At 40.1% G+C, this 15,350-nt stretch overlaps 1 protein-coding gene across 1 annotated transcript in view; it reads right to left on the bottom strand.

The window, feature by feature from the left end:
• ARHGAP5 (Rho GTPase activating protein 5) overlaps positions 1-15,350 on the bottom strand; it is an 89,985-nt gene that overhangs the window by 46,940 nt on the left and 27,695 nt on the right. Inside the window, exon 2 of the mRNA XM_006763649.2 lies at positions 8,537-8,684. Within this exon, the coding sequence (XP_006763712.1) occupies positions 8,537-8,684 (148 nt within the window). The remainder of the gene's footprint in view (positions 1-8,536; positions 8,685-15,350) is intronic.

The following is a 15,350-nucleotide window of genomic DNA, read 5'->3' as shown; positions in this document are numbered from 1 at the left end:
CCTACCCGCTCACTTGCCTGCCTGCCTGATTGCCCCTAACCTCTCTGCCTGCCTGCCTGATCGTCGCTAACTGCTCCCCTGCCAGCCTGATCGCCCCCAACTGCTCTCCCCTGCTAGCCTGGTTGCTCCTAACTACTCCCCCCCCCCCCCCCCGCATGGTCACCCACAACTGTCCCGCCGGCCTGGTCGCCCCTAACTGCTCTCCCCAGCCAGCCTGATCACTCCTAACTGCCCTCCCCTGCCAGCTTGATAACCCACAATGGCCCCCCACCTGCCGTCCTGGTCGCCCCTAACTGTTCTCCCCTGCCGGCATGGTCACCCCCAACTGCCCTCTCCTGCTGGCCTGAATGCCCCTAATTGCCTAATGTCAGTAGGAGGAGATGCTCTTTGCAGACAAAAATACATAATCCCTATATCTGGACTGATAGCCAGCCATATGCACTATACTGCCAAACCAGTTATTAAAAAATTGAATTGCTTTCTTACACCTTACACCAAACAGCTGTTGCCCTTAAAACCCCTCCTCAGCCCCCAACTTAGGTCCTGCCTTCACAGTTCACCCAGATTAGGTTCTGCTTGGTCGGTTTCTATGCCAGTCAGCGTCAAAAGCTCCACCTCCTAGGCAGCCATTGGCTCCTTGCCGTTCACCCAGATTTGTTTTTGATTGGTCAGTTTCTATGCCAGTCAGCGTCAAAAGCTCTGCCTCCTAGGCAGCCATGGGCTCTTCTGGGAAATCCAGAATGCTGACAGCTGTCTCTCTTTCCAGACCTATCTCAGGGCCTGATTAACAGCCTCCGCAGAAGGCTGATAACATGCTTCTTTCTTATTAAAAACCAGAGGACCAGTGCACAAATTCATGTACCAGTGGTGCCCCTTGGCCTGGCCTGCAGGATCGGGCCGAAACCGGCTCTCCGACATCCCCTGAGGGGTCCCGGATTGAGAGAGGGCTCAGGCCAGGCCAAGGGACCGCACTGGTGCACGATTGGGGCTGGGGAGGGATGCAGGAGACTGGCCAGCTGGGGAGGGACCATAGGAGGGCTCCAGAGCGTGTCTGGCCCTTCTCGCTCAGTCCCAATCAGCTGAACCCCAGCAGCAAGCTAACCTACTGGTCGGAGCTTCTGCCCTCTGGTGGTCAGTGCATGTTATAGCAATTGGTGCATCTTAACCCTTTTCGGTCCAACATGGAGGCTGACTCAACAAACCAGGTGCTAGGAGCAGGTCCAACGTCGAGCTGAGGTCTAGTGAGACAGATAACTTCAACATTGAATCCTGTCAATTAATTTGGACCAGACTGTTTGAATCCCAAAAATAAAATTGGACTGCAAAGGGTTAAGATTTAACAAGCACATAACAGAAATCCATTATGAAATGGCAAATCTACTTTTCATACTATAAATTCTATTTTCATCAATGATAAATACCTACAGTCACCCTAATATAGCAATCTGAGAGGCATTTTTGAGTCCTCTTTTAACCCCTATCTATCAGGTTTATCATCCTAATTCTTGAGAGAAGCCTTTTGTGATTATGCTTTTCAGTCTCTCTCCTCTGCACTACCCCTTTTTGCCTACTTTGAATTTATAATAATATTTCCAGGGCTATTTCCCAACAGGAATAACTTAACACAACTTATTATATAATACCTATTATAAAAACTTCTATAGATCTGACTCTATCATTAAGGATTAACTGCTATGGCAATTGCCCTACTATAGAAAAAAACTAAAACCTAGAAAATTGTATGAAACAGCTTTCAGACAACAGGCAGCTCAAAACTGTGATTAGTGAGGAAAAAGAAATAAGTTAAACTGTCTGAATGTCCCAAATTAATGTCTGGAGACAATTTTTTGATAGTAGTGCAGAGAGGTAGAATCCCACCAGAGGTAGAATGGTCTATCAGAGTTGAGAAGATGTAAAAAGGAGTTCAGAAATAATAAGACTAGAATTTGAAGGGTACAGTACTAAAAAAGAGTGCCGGAAGCCGGTCAATCCTTGCTGCTTGACACAGTCGCTGCAGGAAAGAAACATCTGCACAGCATATGTTTCAAGGGACCTGGCGTATATAGCATACTGTTCTTAATATGTTTGCTCCCCTTAGCGCTGTGTGTTTTAACCAAGGTCACCTCTCCGAGAAAGGTTGTTTCCCCAGGTAGGAATTTTTCCCTGAAGTCAGGGAGGGGATGAAACTCCTTAACTAAGTGCCAGGCGGGTAGTTAATCACTACAAACAATCATGCTTAAGCTACATAATCTTTACTCCCTGGAATGGAGATAAGAAACGCCCTAACCTTTGTAATAGAAATTGACAGGATTAAAATCAACTGGTATAAATACGGATGTAACAAGACAATAAACGGCAGGACTTCTCTGGAGATCCAGACCAGAACTTGGCTAGAGATCCTGGCTAGGCTGCTGATCAACTGAACGCTGTCTCCCTGTCATTCCTTCTTTGCCGACTCCGTCTACACCTTTGGGGACCCCTGGACCCACCGGGGCTGGACCCCGGCAAAAGAGGAAGAGATATATGGAGAAAGAGCCTCAGAGATGTTCAGAAAAGTCCCCAGAGCATTTGGTTGAATACTGCACATGTATGAAAGAAAACTTCTTTAGGCCAGGGACTAAGAATAGTTCAAGTTCTATTCTCAAAAGATTTTTTTAATACGCAGATCACATGGGGTCAAGTCTTCATGCCACATTGTAGGTCTAAATAAATATTAGGCTAAAAGTTGCTCTGGATCCACCCCCTGAAACATTAGCAAGCCTAGGAAGGATCAAATTGCTTCACATAATATTTAACACTTGACAAAACAAACCCAATACTTGAAACAGACCCAGAAATGAAATATGACAGAATTAGTAACACAGGATTTTAAAACAGCTATTATAAATTGTTTTAGTATACTCAAAGATGTAAAGGAAAATATCAACACAATGGGTAGAAAAATGAAACACATAAAAAGAAACTTAAATGAAACATCTAAATTTGAACCAAAAAAAAAAAAAAATCAGTGAACTACAACATATACCAATAGATACATAGCTTAATCAAAATGAACAATGAGCCCTGGCTGGGTGGCTCAGTTGGTTGGAGTATTGTCCCGTACACCAAAAAGGTTGCAGGTTTGATTCCTGGTTGGGATGCATATAGGAGGCAATAGATATCCATTTCTCTCTCTGCCTCTCTCTCACAAATCAGTAAACATATCCTTGGGTGAGGATTAAAAACAAAGAAATAGAAAAAAAATAAACACAATGAACACAGCCTCAGTGAGTGTGGGAAAATTTCAAGATGTCTAAAACACATGTAATTGAAGTCCAGAAGCAGAAGTATGGGAAAAAGAACAGTGAAGAATCCAAATTTGAAAATTATAAACCAAGAGATCTAAGAAACTCCAGAAACCTCAAGAAGAAGTTTTGTTTGTTTGTTTGTTTGTTTGTTTGGAATAGCATGCATTGTTATTTTTTAACTAAAATTGCTGAAAATCAAAGAGAATAATATTAAGAGTAGCTGGGAATTGAGGGAGGAGAACATATCACATACAGGATCACAAATAAGACTAACAAGAAGACTATTTGTTAGATATCAAGCAGAAGACAAGAGTCTTTACAAAGCTGAATGGAAAAAAAACAGTTTTAAAAATTCATCAGCATAGAACTATATTCCCAGAAGAATAAAGTTGGAAGACTCAATACTTCTTGATTTCAAAACTTACTACAAAGCTACAGTAATGCTATAGAGTGCTACCAGCATAAATGGATAGGCATACAGATCAATTAAATGTAAGTCCAGACACATTCATGATCATGGTCAACCGATTTTCAAAAAGAATGCCAAGGGAATTAAATAAGGTACTTGGACAATGTATATCTACATGCAAAAGAATCAAGCTGAAAACCTTCCCCGAACTACCTATAAAAAATTAACTCAAAATGGATAAATAGATCTCATTGTAAAAGCTAACATAAAACTTAGAAGAATATTCTATATAATGAAAACCTAATATGCTAAGTGTCCGACCGTTCGACCAGTCGCTATGATGTGCACTGACCACCAGGGGACAGATGCTCCAGAGGGTAGGTTAGCTTGCTGCTGGGGTCCGGCAGATAGGGACTGGGTGAGATGGGCCTGACGCACCCTGGAGCCCTCCTGTGTTCCCTCCCCAGCCTGGCCTGCATCCTCTCTCAATCTGGGATCCCTCAGGGGATGTTGGAGAGCCCATTTCGGCCTAATCCCCGCAGGCCAGGCCGAGGGACCCCACTGATGCACGAATCAGTGGCAAACCTTCTTAGATATGTTACCATGCACAGTGTCAAAATTTTTAAAAAATTAACTGTGTCAAAATTTACAACTTTTGTGCTTGAAACGATACTATCAAGGAATTTTGAAAGACAACCCAAAGATGGGAAAAATTTTGCCAACTAAACAGAAAGACAAACAGCTCAATTTAAAAATAGGTGAAGGGGTATATTTTCCGGCCGCGTAACCCGCCTCCCCCGTCCCGCCCATCCCCCCACAGTCCCCTCTCTGCCCCCCTAAAAAAAAAAACTAAAAATAGGTGAAGGATCTGAATAGGTATTTCTCCAAAGAAAATATACAATAGCTAATAAGCACCTGAAAATATGCTCATATCATTTGTCATCAGGGGAAATGCAAATCAAAATTATACGAGATACTACTTCACACCTGCTCAGAAAGGCTATAATCTACAAAGAGGAAAATAAGTTTAAGCGAAGATATGAAGAAATTGGACATCTTGAATACTGTTGGTGGGAATGTAAAATAATGCAGCCACTTTGTAAGACAGGCTGGTCCTCCTCAAAAGGTTAAATAAAAAGTTACCATATGATTTACTCAAGAGAAGTAAAAAACACATCCATTCAAAAACTTGTATAGGACTATTCACAGCAGCACTATTATCAATAGCCAGAAAATGGAAACAACCCCAAATGTCCATTAATGAAAAAATTGTTAGCAATAAAAATGAAATACTGATAGATGCTATAATATGGAATATATACCGTATTTGCTGGCGTATAAGACGATTTTTTGGCCCTGAAAAATATGCCTCCAAGTCGGGGGTCGTCTTATACGCCAGGTACACTTCAGATAGACTGCCCATAGTGCTTGCCCCGTGCCATAGTGGCCTCCCGATGCCCGCCCACTTCATTCCACATACCGTTCAGGCATCAGCAGCGCTGCTGGGTGTATGCTCGGCTGTTATGCGATTTTGCTGTTATGCGATTTTACCACACTCGCAAAATCGCACACAGCCGACCATACACCCAGTATGATAGCGCAAAATCACGAATCGCGATACCATACTGGGTGTATGGTTGGCTGTGTGCGATTTTGCGAGTGTGGTAAATTCGGGTTACCGTATATTTCTTTACATATGCATTGAAGATTCGCGATTTTGCGCTATCATGGTGCCTGTTAGAATGTTGAAGAGCTCGCACTTGCGCACTACTATTTGTTATCTTACTTCTATCATTGACAGTCCCTCTAGGTTGTGGGCTGCTTGCCTGTGTTCCTGAGAAGCATCTACGGTACCAGTCTATAGAGTGTGTTTTCTTTAGTGAATTACCGGTATGTTTACCGGTAATAAACTTGCACTGTTTTATGTATATGTTTGATTACATACAGCCTTGTGACAGTTTTCCTGCATGTCATAAGCATTTGAATATAAATTAAAATGTTAAAATCAAATCTGATATTGTTTTACCTTTTATTTGGTGTGTGGAAGGTGTGCGGAAGAGGGGGTAGTCTTATATGGCGAGTATATAACAAACTCTGTATTTTGAGTGGAAATGTTAGGGGGTCGTCTTATACGCCCAGTCGTCTTATACGCCGGCAAATACGGTAATATGAACCTTGAAAACATGTTAACTGAAAGAAGGCAGCCACAAAATATCAGAACAGGTAAATCTACAGAGTCAGAAAGTTAAGGGTGGGTTGGTGGGTGTGAGGAATAGGGAATGATTACTTAATGGGTATGGGGTTTCTTTTTGGGATGATAAAAATGTTCTAAAATTGATTGTGCTGATGGCTACATAATTGTGAATACACCACTGGACTGTACACTTTAAGTCAGGGCTGGGGAACCGTTTTCTTCCAAGGGCCATTTGGATATTTATAACATCATCAGTAGGCCTTACAAAAATTATCAACTTAAAAATTAGCCTGCTATCTTTAGTCAAACATTTAATTAACCCACCCCTAATGCCTTGGCAGGGCCAGATCAAAGGATTTCTCGGGCCTTATATGGCCCAAGGGCCGGGCGTTCCCCAACTCTGCTAAACAAATGAATTGTAGAGTATGTGAATTATATTCGATAAAGTTGTTACAAAGACTTTATAACCTAAGAAACTATCTTTCAAAAATGAGGATAATTAGCTATTTAAAGCAAAAATTATAAACATGCATGTACTGTGATGTTTAAAACGTTGTAGAATTAATTAAAATGTATAACAATAAAACAAGAGATAGGAGGGTTAAATATACTGTTACAATGTTCTTAAACTATACATTATGGTAATGTAATATTATTTGAAGACTAGAAGCCCGTGCAACGGGCTCCTGGGGCGCAGGGCCGGTTGTGTGAGGGGCAGTGGACACACATGCAACTCGCTCACTCTCTCCCTGGAAAATCCAGGGCGACCTCGGCTCCTGCAACGTGCGGAATCAGAAATCGAACCGTTTATTGTCTCCTAACTTTTCTCTGGTTTCTTTGGTCACTCACTGTGGCTGCCCCCACTGTTCTGAGTGGGCTCTGGGGGCTCCTCAGCCAGACCACAAATCCCCACATCACTTGCTTTCAGAAAGCCAGGCTTCTCTCAAAGCACCCCACAACCTAAAAGGCTGCCCCTCTGTGAAAAGCTCAGAGGAGCACCTAGCTGGGAAAGGACAGCTGGTGCGTGGCGGGGTCCCTGAGACCTGAAAAGGTGCAGGAAAAAAAAGTTTGTTTTTTTTTTAACACATTTCAATTTCAAGAAGTAAAAACAAAACCAAGAAAGAAAAACTACGCTTTCGGAGCCTGAACATCCACAGGGACCTCAGCGCGATCCCAAGCCGCCGCCCGCCCTAGCGCGGGATCCAGGCCTGCCATCTGCGACGGGGGGATGACACTGCGGATGGGGCGTGCCATCTGCCACCAGGGGAGTGGGCCTAAGCCAGCAGGTGGTTATCTCCCGAGGGGTCCCAGACTGTGAGAGGGCACAGGTTGGGCTGAGGGACCCACCGCCGCACACATTTTTGTGCACAGGGCTTCTAGTTGTTTACGAGAAACTACATTAAATATAAAGATACAGAAAGGTTGAAAGTAGAAGGATAGAAAAGATATACCAATAAATACTACTAAAAAGAAAATACCATTGACTATTTTAATATTAGACAAAGTAGACTCCAGAACAAAGAATATTACAAAGCATAAAGAGAATGCTTCATAATAATAGGTCAGTTCATAAAGAAGACATAATCATAAATGCATGTGCAACTAAAACAATTTCAAAACATATGAAGCAAAACTTAACAGAATTTAAAGGAGGAACAAATTTACAATCATGACTTCAGATTTCAGTAATACTATTTAAGTAATTAAAAAAGTCAACAAGAAAATCAGTACGGCTATATGACTTGACCAAGACTCTTATTTTTTTATCTTCACCCAAGAATGTGTTTTCATATGTTTTAGAGAGAGAGGAAGAGCAAAATGAACATTGATGTGAGAGAAAAACATTGACTAGCAACTGGGTATCAAACCCACAACCTGGGTATGTGCCCTGACCAGGAACTGAACCCATCACTTTTCTGTGTACACACAACCTGTGAGCCACACTGGCCAGTAAGCTTGATTTTTTTTAGATAGAATATGGGTATCCAGTTTTGTGGGGTTTTTTTGTTTAGGACTTTTTAAATTGATTTTTAAAGAGAGAAGGAAAAGGGAGAGAGAGAGAGAAACATCAATGTGAGAGCAGAACACTGATCAAACATTCTTAATTATTATTAATTTTTAACAGAAAAATTCATGTGTAAAATAAGTAAGAAAAATCAATAGTGTTACTTTAAAATATTAAAAACTTTCAAATTATAGATTTAAATCATAACTACCTATGAATAAATAGCACGATTTAACAATCAAGTTATTCTAAATTCCAGAATAAGGTGAGTTTATTAACATTTTAGCATTCAACTTAGCCACTTATTAAAGAGAAGTCCAACAAAAACATTATTGGCCAATAACAAAACTTCTTTCAGATGTCAGATGGTTATATCTAGAGTTAATACTCAAGACAATCCTAATAATGAGAACTATACACCTCTTTCAAAACTTAGCTTTAATGAATCATGAGCATTTTAAAAAACTGTTGGTGCAGCAAAAGTGAAAATTTAAATCAAACCTCTTTCAATGATGGGGGGAAATGAGGACACATTTGTAAGTCCTTAACTAATAAAGAATTTAAAGATTAAAAAAAAATAAAATAAATAAAAAAATAAAACAAAACAAAAAACCCCTCTTTCAATGATATTTATATCCTACCTGTATCTTCAATGAATTCCACACATTTTTCAACAAATAGTGGTATGGGCTTCTCAGCTGTAACCAGATCCTGGAGGGGCATCCCAAAGTAATTACTTTCCCAATTTCTACGTGTTGGTGGATTGAAGTTCTTAGTTTTCTTCTTCTGCTGTAAGAAAACATATTCAAGTTAAAACTATTAAAATTTCCTTTAGAATAACATTAGTATTAAGCAATGTAAATACACATTTTGTATCAAAAGAAATATTTAAAAGCCACATCCAGCCCTAGCCAGTTTGGCTCAGTGGATAGACAGCTTCAGCCCTCAGATATTCGAAGGGTCCCGGCTTTGATTCAGGTCAAGGGCACATAGCTTGGTTGTAGGCTGGTGGGAACATGTGTGGGAGGCAACCACTTGATGTGATTCTCTCACATCCATGTTTCTGTGTTTCTCCCTGTCCCTTCCACTCTTTCTAACAATCCATGGAAGTATCCTCAGGTGAGGATTAACAACAACAAAATAAAAGCAGTGAAAATAAATGAATAAATTAAAGCCACATCCAACCATGCCCATCAAAATGGTACTCATTAAATAAATTCTGCTAAAAGCAGCAACTTAAGCAATGGTGAGATAAAAGTAAACAGAAAAAATAGGTGAGTAGAAAGAAAAATGTTTCCTTTGAAAATAACGGAAAACTGGATAGGTAGGGAGATTAGAAAAAATCATTTTTCAATGCCAACACAAAGGAGAAACTAGGATTAAGCAATGCTCAATTCAGTTTAGGGATGGTCTGTTAATTTTATTTGGTCTTTACGACATGTCATGTGAGGTTTTGGGGCATGGCTGTGTTTGTTAAGAATGTAACTTTAATTACCAATTATACAGTGAACCTATGTAACTCCATAAATTTTTAGTTCCATCATTTGTCCTTTCTTTTCCCATTTGCCCCAACCAAAAATTGAACCACAACCTCCTGGTTCATAGGTCAATGCTCAACCACTAAGCCACACTAGCAGGGCTATCCTATCTAATAATAGACAAAGATCCAAATTGACCATACCTTCGCTACACCCATCATTGGCTAATCAGAGCGATATGCAAATTAACCGCCAACAAAATGGCGGTAAATTTGCATATGTAGGTGCGAAGTGGTGGAACGAAGACTGAAGGCGGCTCCGGCTTGAAGGCGGCTCCAGCCGAAGCAGCGAGGGCTTTGAAGGCGGCTCCGGCCGGAGCAGCAAGGGCTTTGAAGGCGGTTCCAGCCGGAGTGGCATCGGTTTTCCTCCGGCACCCGGGACTCAGGCCTACTGCATGAATCTTTTCGTGCAACAGGCCTCTAGTTTCTTTATATTTTTAAAATATGTTTTGACTGATTTTTGAGAGGAAGGGAGAGGGAGAAAAACATGATCAGCTGCCTCCTGCATACACCTTACTGGGGATTGAGCCCACCACCTGGGCATGTGCCCCAAGCAACCTTTGTGCATAGGATGACGTTCAACCAACTGAGCCAAGAAATAGAGTCAGGACCTGACTCTATTTCTTAAAGATAATTTGCACAATAAACAAGGCATTTTCACAATAAAAAAAATTAAGGAAGTTACAGAGTTTTAACTTCAATCTAGCATTGGGAGAAAGTAGGTTTTAACCCAGGGAGAGAACATCTCAAAAACTTAAGGAAGTATTGTCTAGAATTACACCACTGAGGAAATTGAGTCAATCTTTTTGGAGCAGGGTATAGTAACCATCTCCACAGATGATTCTATTATGCACTCCCAATTGAGAATCTCTAAAATATAGAAAGAAGAGGAAGTTTTCAGTAACCTATACATATTAGAGCAACTTTACTGACAGACATGATTGCTTTTTAGTCTAATTTTATCTACAAATTTTTATTTTTTCTGGTACAAATACCCAATCTATTCATATTTGTCAAAAATATCATTACTGATTTACGGACAGGATAAAAACATATAATTTCTTGCCCCAGGCTGGCTCACCTCAGGGGGCACGTGGGGCGGAGGGGCTGGGACGGGGCTGCGGCTAAGTTTGGGGCTGGGGTTGGTGATGCTGCGGCTGGGCCAGCTTGCCAGGCTTGGGCGGAGGCCGAGGGATGGCAAACGTGCGGGTGGCCATGAGTGTGCAGCCCCTCAGCAAGAGGGAGACCACAGGAGGAGGAAGAATTATTGTGGAAATTGATGGCAAAGTGGCAAAAATCAGGAATTTAAAGGTGGAGAATGACCAGATGGCTTTGGCGACACCCAGGAGAAGGTTGTGGCATTCGGCTTTGATTACTGCTACTGGTCAGTCAACCCAGAGGACCCCCAATATGCATCTCAGGATGTGAATCCTCCACAGCAACATTCGAGACCATGGAGTTAAAAGAAACCCAGAGACCTTTATCAATTAATTATACTGTTTGTATAAATAATAACAAAGATCCTCTTAAAATGTTCATATTCTTACAGTAAAAGATTAAACTGATATTTCTATAATAACAAACAAAACAAAACAAAAAAACAAAAAAAATCCCCACATAATTTCTAATCAGAAAAGTGTGGGTGGGTGGGGGAGGGAGCACAGGTAAAGCTTTCAATGCCTAAAGCAGTGATGGTGAACCTATGACATGCGTGTCAGAGGTGACATGCGAACTCATTGTTTTGGTTGATTTTTTTTTTGTTAAATGGCATTTAAATATATATATATATGTTATATATATATATAAAATAAATATCAAAAATATAAATCTTTGTTTTACTATGGTTGCAAATATAAAAAAATTTCTATATGTGACATGGCACCAGAATTAAGTTAGGGTTTTTCAAAATGCTGACACGCCGAGCTCAAAAGGTTCGCCATCACTGGCCTAAAGCAACAATTCTCATCTTAATTTCCAATTCTTTCTGGAAGAGTCTCTCCTTTGGATGGATCTCCCAATGTAGTCTTCTAAGTCTCTGGATATCTTGGGAAAATTAACTAAGTCCTTTCTTACTTTCAATTTCAGGTTGCTCCACCTAGCAAACCTCCAGAGCTCATAAAATCCCACTTCTAAATCCTCATATACTATCACTCTTTGGTGATACAGATTACATGCAATATAATTACATGTCTGGAATGTTGTTATCAAAGCACTGGCATGTTTGCTCTGGCTCTAGAACCCACCAAAGCAATAGTATGTGGACCCTTACTCCTTAAATTACCCTTCCATTACCACCACCACCAAAAGAGTACAATGTGGAAGGTAGTAGAAATGAACAGACTATAATTTCAAAGCTGAGAGAGGAATACATTGACTGAGTCCTCTCTCAGGAGTACTAAGGTACTTTCTAGCCTGTAAACTACTAGCTGCTCCCATTTGACTCAGTAATCCCACTTCTAGGAATATATCTCAAGAAATCAGAAACACCAATCAGAAAGGATATATGCACCCCTATGTTCATAGCAGCACAATTTACAATAGTTAAGATTTGGAAACAGCCTAAGTGCCCATCAGCAGATGAGTGGATTAGAAAACTGTGGTATATCTACACAATGGAATACTATACTGCTGTAAAAAAAGAATTCTTACCCTTTGCAACAACATGGATGGAACTGGAGAGCATTATGCTAAGCGAAATATTAACCAGTCAGATAGATAAATATCACATGATCTCACTCATTTGTGAAATATAATGAACATAAACTGATGAACAAAAACAGAACCAGAGTCATAGAAGCATTGATTAGACTGTCCAATCTATGAGGGAAAAGGACTTTATGCATGCATTATGAGCATGACCAATGGACACAGATGGGTGGCAGGGAGAGGAGAGGTGAGGACAAGTGCTGGGGACTGGGGGCGGTCAGGGAGAAGTCAATGGGGGAAAAAGGAGACTTGTGTAATACATAAAACAATAAAGAACTTAAAAAATATGTATATCCTCAAGTGAGGATAAAAAAATAAAATGAATGGAAGTACAGTTAAATGCCCTCACCAAACAGATAATCTATTATGAAGAAAAACACCTCACTATCCATCATTTAATTAGTAACACGTACAAAACAGTGTATGATTATGTGTCAAAATAATTACACATTGGCTTAAACCCAGACTTTAAAAGATAGAACTTATAAAGGTAGAGATGAGGTTGGGGACATTTCAGGATTTAGAAAGAATCTAGTCTATCTACAGTTCATTCACTCTTCTAAACATACCAAATGCCAACATAAGCTCTCAGAAATTACTAGAAACTGTCATTTTTTTATTGCTTGGTATACACAGTGGAGTAAAAGTAGGTTTACAGTGTTGTGAATACTCAAAACACAGAGTTTATTCTGGTATTATTATTTATTATTGTATTATTTTTCCATACAGACAACTGTAAACCTACTTTTGCCCCACCCTGTGTATCAGGTATTTGGTAATATTATATGTATAATCTAATCATTACAAGAGATAGCTACTATTTCAACACACCTGGAACTAAAAAGTATGTATAGGAATTAATAATGAAGGTAGGCAAGGGCCACACTGCAAATAGTTTTAGTGCCTAAGTAAAGAATCTGAAATTTATACAGAGGCTACATACATATATTTTGCAGGGAGAGAGATTAGGCATGTTTATTAACAGTATCGCCGAGAAGCAACATCCACTCTGGCTTGGTAGGTTGGGTGTCATCCTGTGCACTGAAAGGTTGCTGGTTCGATTCCTGGTCAGAGCTCATGCCTGGGTTGTAGGCTTGATCCCCGGTAGGGGGTGTGCAGGAGGCAGCCGGTTCTCTCTCACGTCATGTGCCTCTCCCTCTCCTTAAAAATTTAATAAAAAAAAAGTTACTGAACCAACAATGCTGGTGAGAATATGGAGAAACAGTATCATTATACATTGCTGGTGGGAATTTAAAATAGTACACCCACTCTGGAAAAGTTTCTTGTAAAAATAAATATAAAATTACCATAAGACCCAGAAACTATACTTGTGGGGATTTATCCCAGAGAAATGAAAATTTATATTTATATAAAATTCTGTACTTGACTGTTCAGGGCAATTTTATTCATAATAGCCCAAAACTAGAAATAATACAGATGTCCTACAACAGGTTAAAAAGCTGTGCTATATACATACATGGAATATTACTCAGCAATAAAAAGAGACAAACTATTGATTTATGCAACAACTTGTCTGAATCTCAAGGGAATTATACTGAATTTTTAAAAAATAAGTCCCAGCCCTGACTGGTTTGGCTCAGTGGATAGAGCGTCAGCCTGTGGACTAAAAAGTCCCAGGTTCGATTCTGGTCAAGGGCATGTACCTTGGTTGCAGGCACATTTCCAGTAGGAGGTGTGGAGGAGGCAGCTGATCTATGTTTCTCTCTCATCAATATTTCTAACTCTCTATACCTCTCCCTTCCTCTCTGTAAAAAAACAAACAAACAAACAAACAAAAAACAAAACAAAAAACCAGTCCCAAAAAGCTACATGCTCTATGATCCCATTTATATAACATCCTGGAACTGGCAAAATTATAAAATGATATAAAGGAAAACCAATCAGTGGTTGGGTTGCTAGTGATGGGTTATGTATGGAGGGGAATTAGAAGGGAAGGTATGGTTATAAAAGGACAACAAGAAAGATACGTTAGTGACAGATACAGAAATCTACATGTGAAAATTGCATAGAATGAAATACAAACACACAAATGAGTATAAGTAAAACAGGGGAAATCTAAATAAGATCTGTGGATCACATTAATATCAACACCCTTGTTGTAATATTACTCTATACTTTTAGAAGATGTTATTTTTGTGGGAAACTGGGCAAAGGATGCATGGGATCTGCATTATCTTACAATTGCATGTTAACCTGCAATTATCTCAGATTTTTTAAGAAAGGTCATTACAATGATCTAAATAAGAAGTTATGGCAATCTCAAGTAAGACTGTGAAAAGTAAATGAAAACATATTTTACAGCAGAATAAAGATGAGTGAAGTGGGACACATAGCAATAGCATGTGGCTTTGTCCCACAATAGCTCCTTCTTCAAAATATAGTTTACCCAATCATGGTGAGGATAGGGAAGTTAAATCTACCACCTATGACAGGGGTGGGCAAACTTTTTGACTCGAGGGCCACAATGGGTTCTTAAACTGGACCCGAGGGCCGGAACAAAAGCATGGATGGAGTGTTTGTGTGAACTAATATAAATTCAAAGTAAACATCATTACATAAAAGGGTACGGTCTTTTTTTTCAATAGTTTTATTCATTTCAAATGGGCCGGATCCGGCCCATGGGCCGTAGTTTTCCCACGGCTGACCTATGAGGAAAAACCTGCCTTTCCTAATGAGCAGGTACAAACATAATTTGTATGAACGACTTCTAGAATCTTACAGGAATTTCCTTACAGACCACATTCTTATATATAGTATTATTGACACTTTGGATTGTATAATCTTTTGTTGTAGAGCATCACTTATTGCAGGTTTAGCAGCATTGCTTGCCTCTACCCAATAAATACAGTAGCAATTCCATATCCCAGTTGTAATAGCCAAAGTTGTCTCCAGACATTGCCAGATGATCCCTGGAGGGCAAAACTGACCTAGTTGAGAACAATTGTGATAGGCCCGTGGTCGGCAAACTGCAGCTTGTGAGCCACATGCAGCTCTTTGGCCCCTTGAGTGTGGCTCTTCCACAAAATACCAACTTCTGCACATGGGCCACGAAGTTTCAATTGCACTGTACGTGCATGCCCGCACGTGGTATTTTGTGACCAGGAAATCAATGGAAAAAATATCCTCCTGTGAGGATTAAAAAGGTGGGGGGAGTTTAAGTAAACCTTTATGGAGCCCTGATTCCCACTAAA

Source organism: Myotis davidii, unplaced genomic scaffold, assembly GCF_000327345.1.
Source record: "Myotis davidii unplaced genomic scaffold, ASM32734v1 scaffold116, whole genome shotgun sequence".
In the NCBI taxonomy this organism is placed as follows: Eukaryota; Metazoa; Chordata; class Mammalia; order Chiroptera; family Vespertilionidae; genus Myotis; species Myotis davidii.
This window is presented reverse-complemented; position numbering and strand designations above follow the sequence as displayed.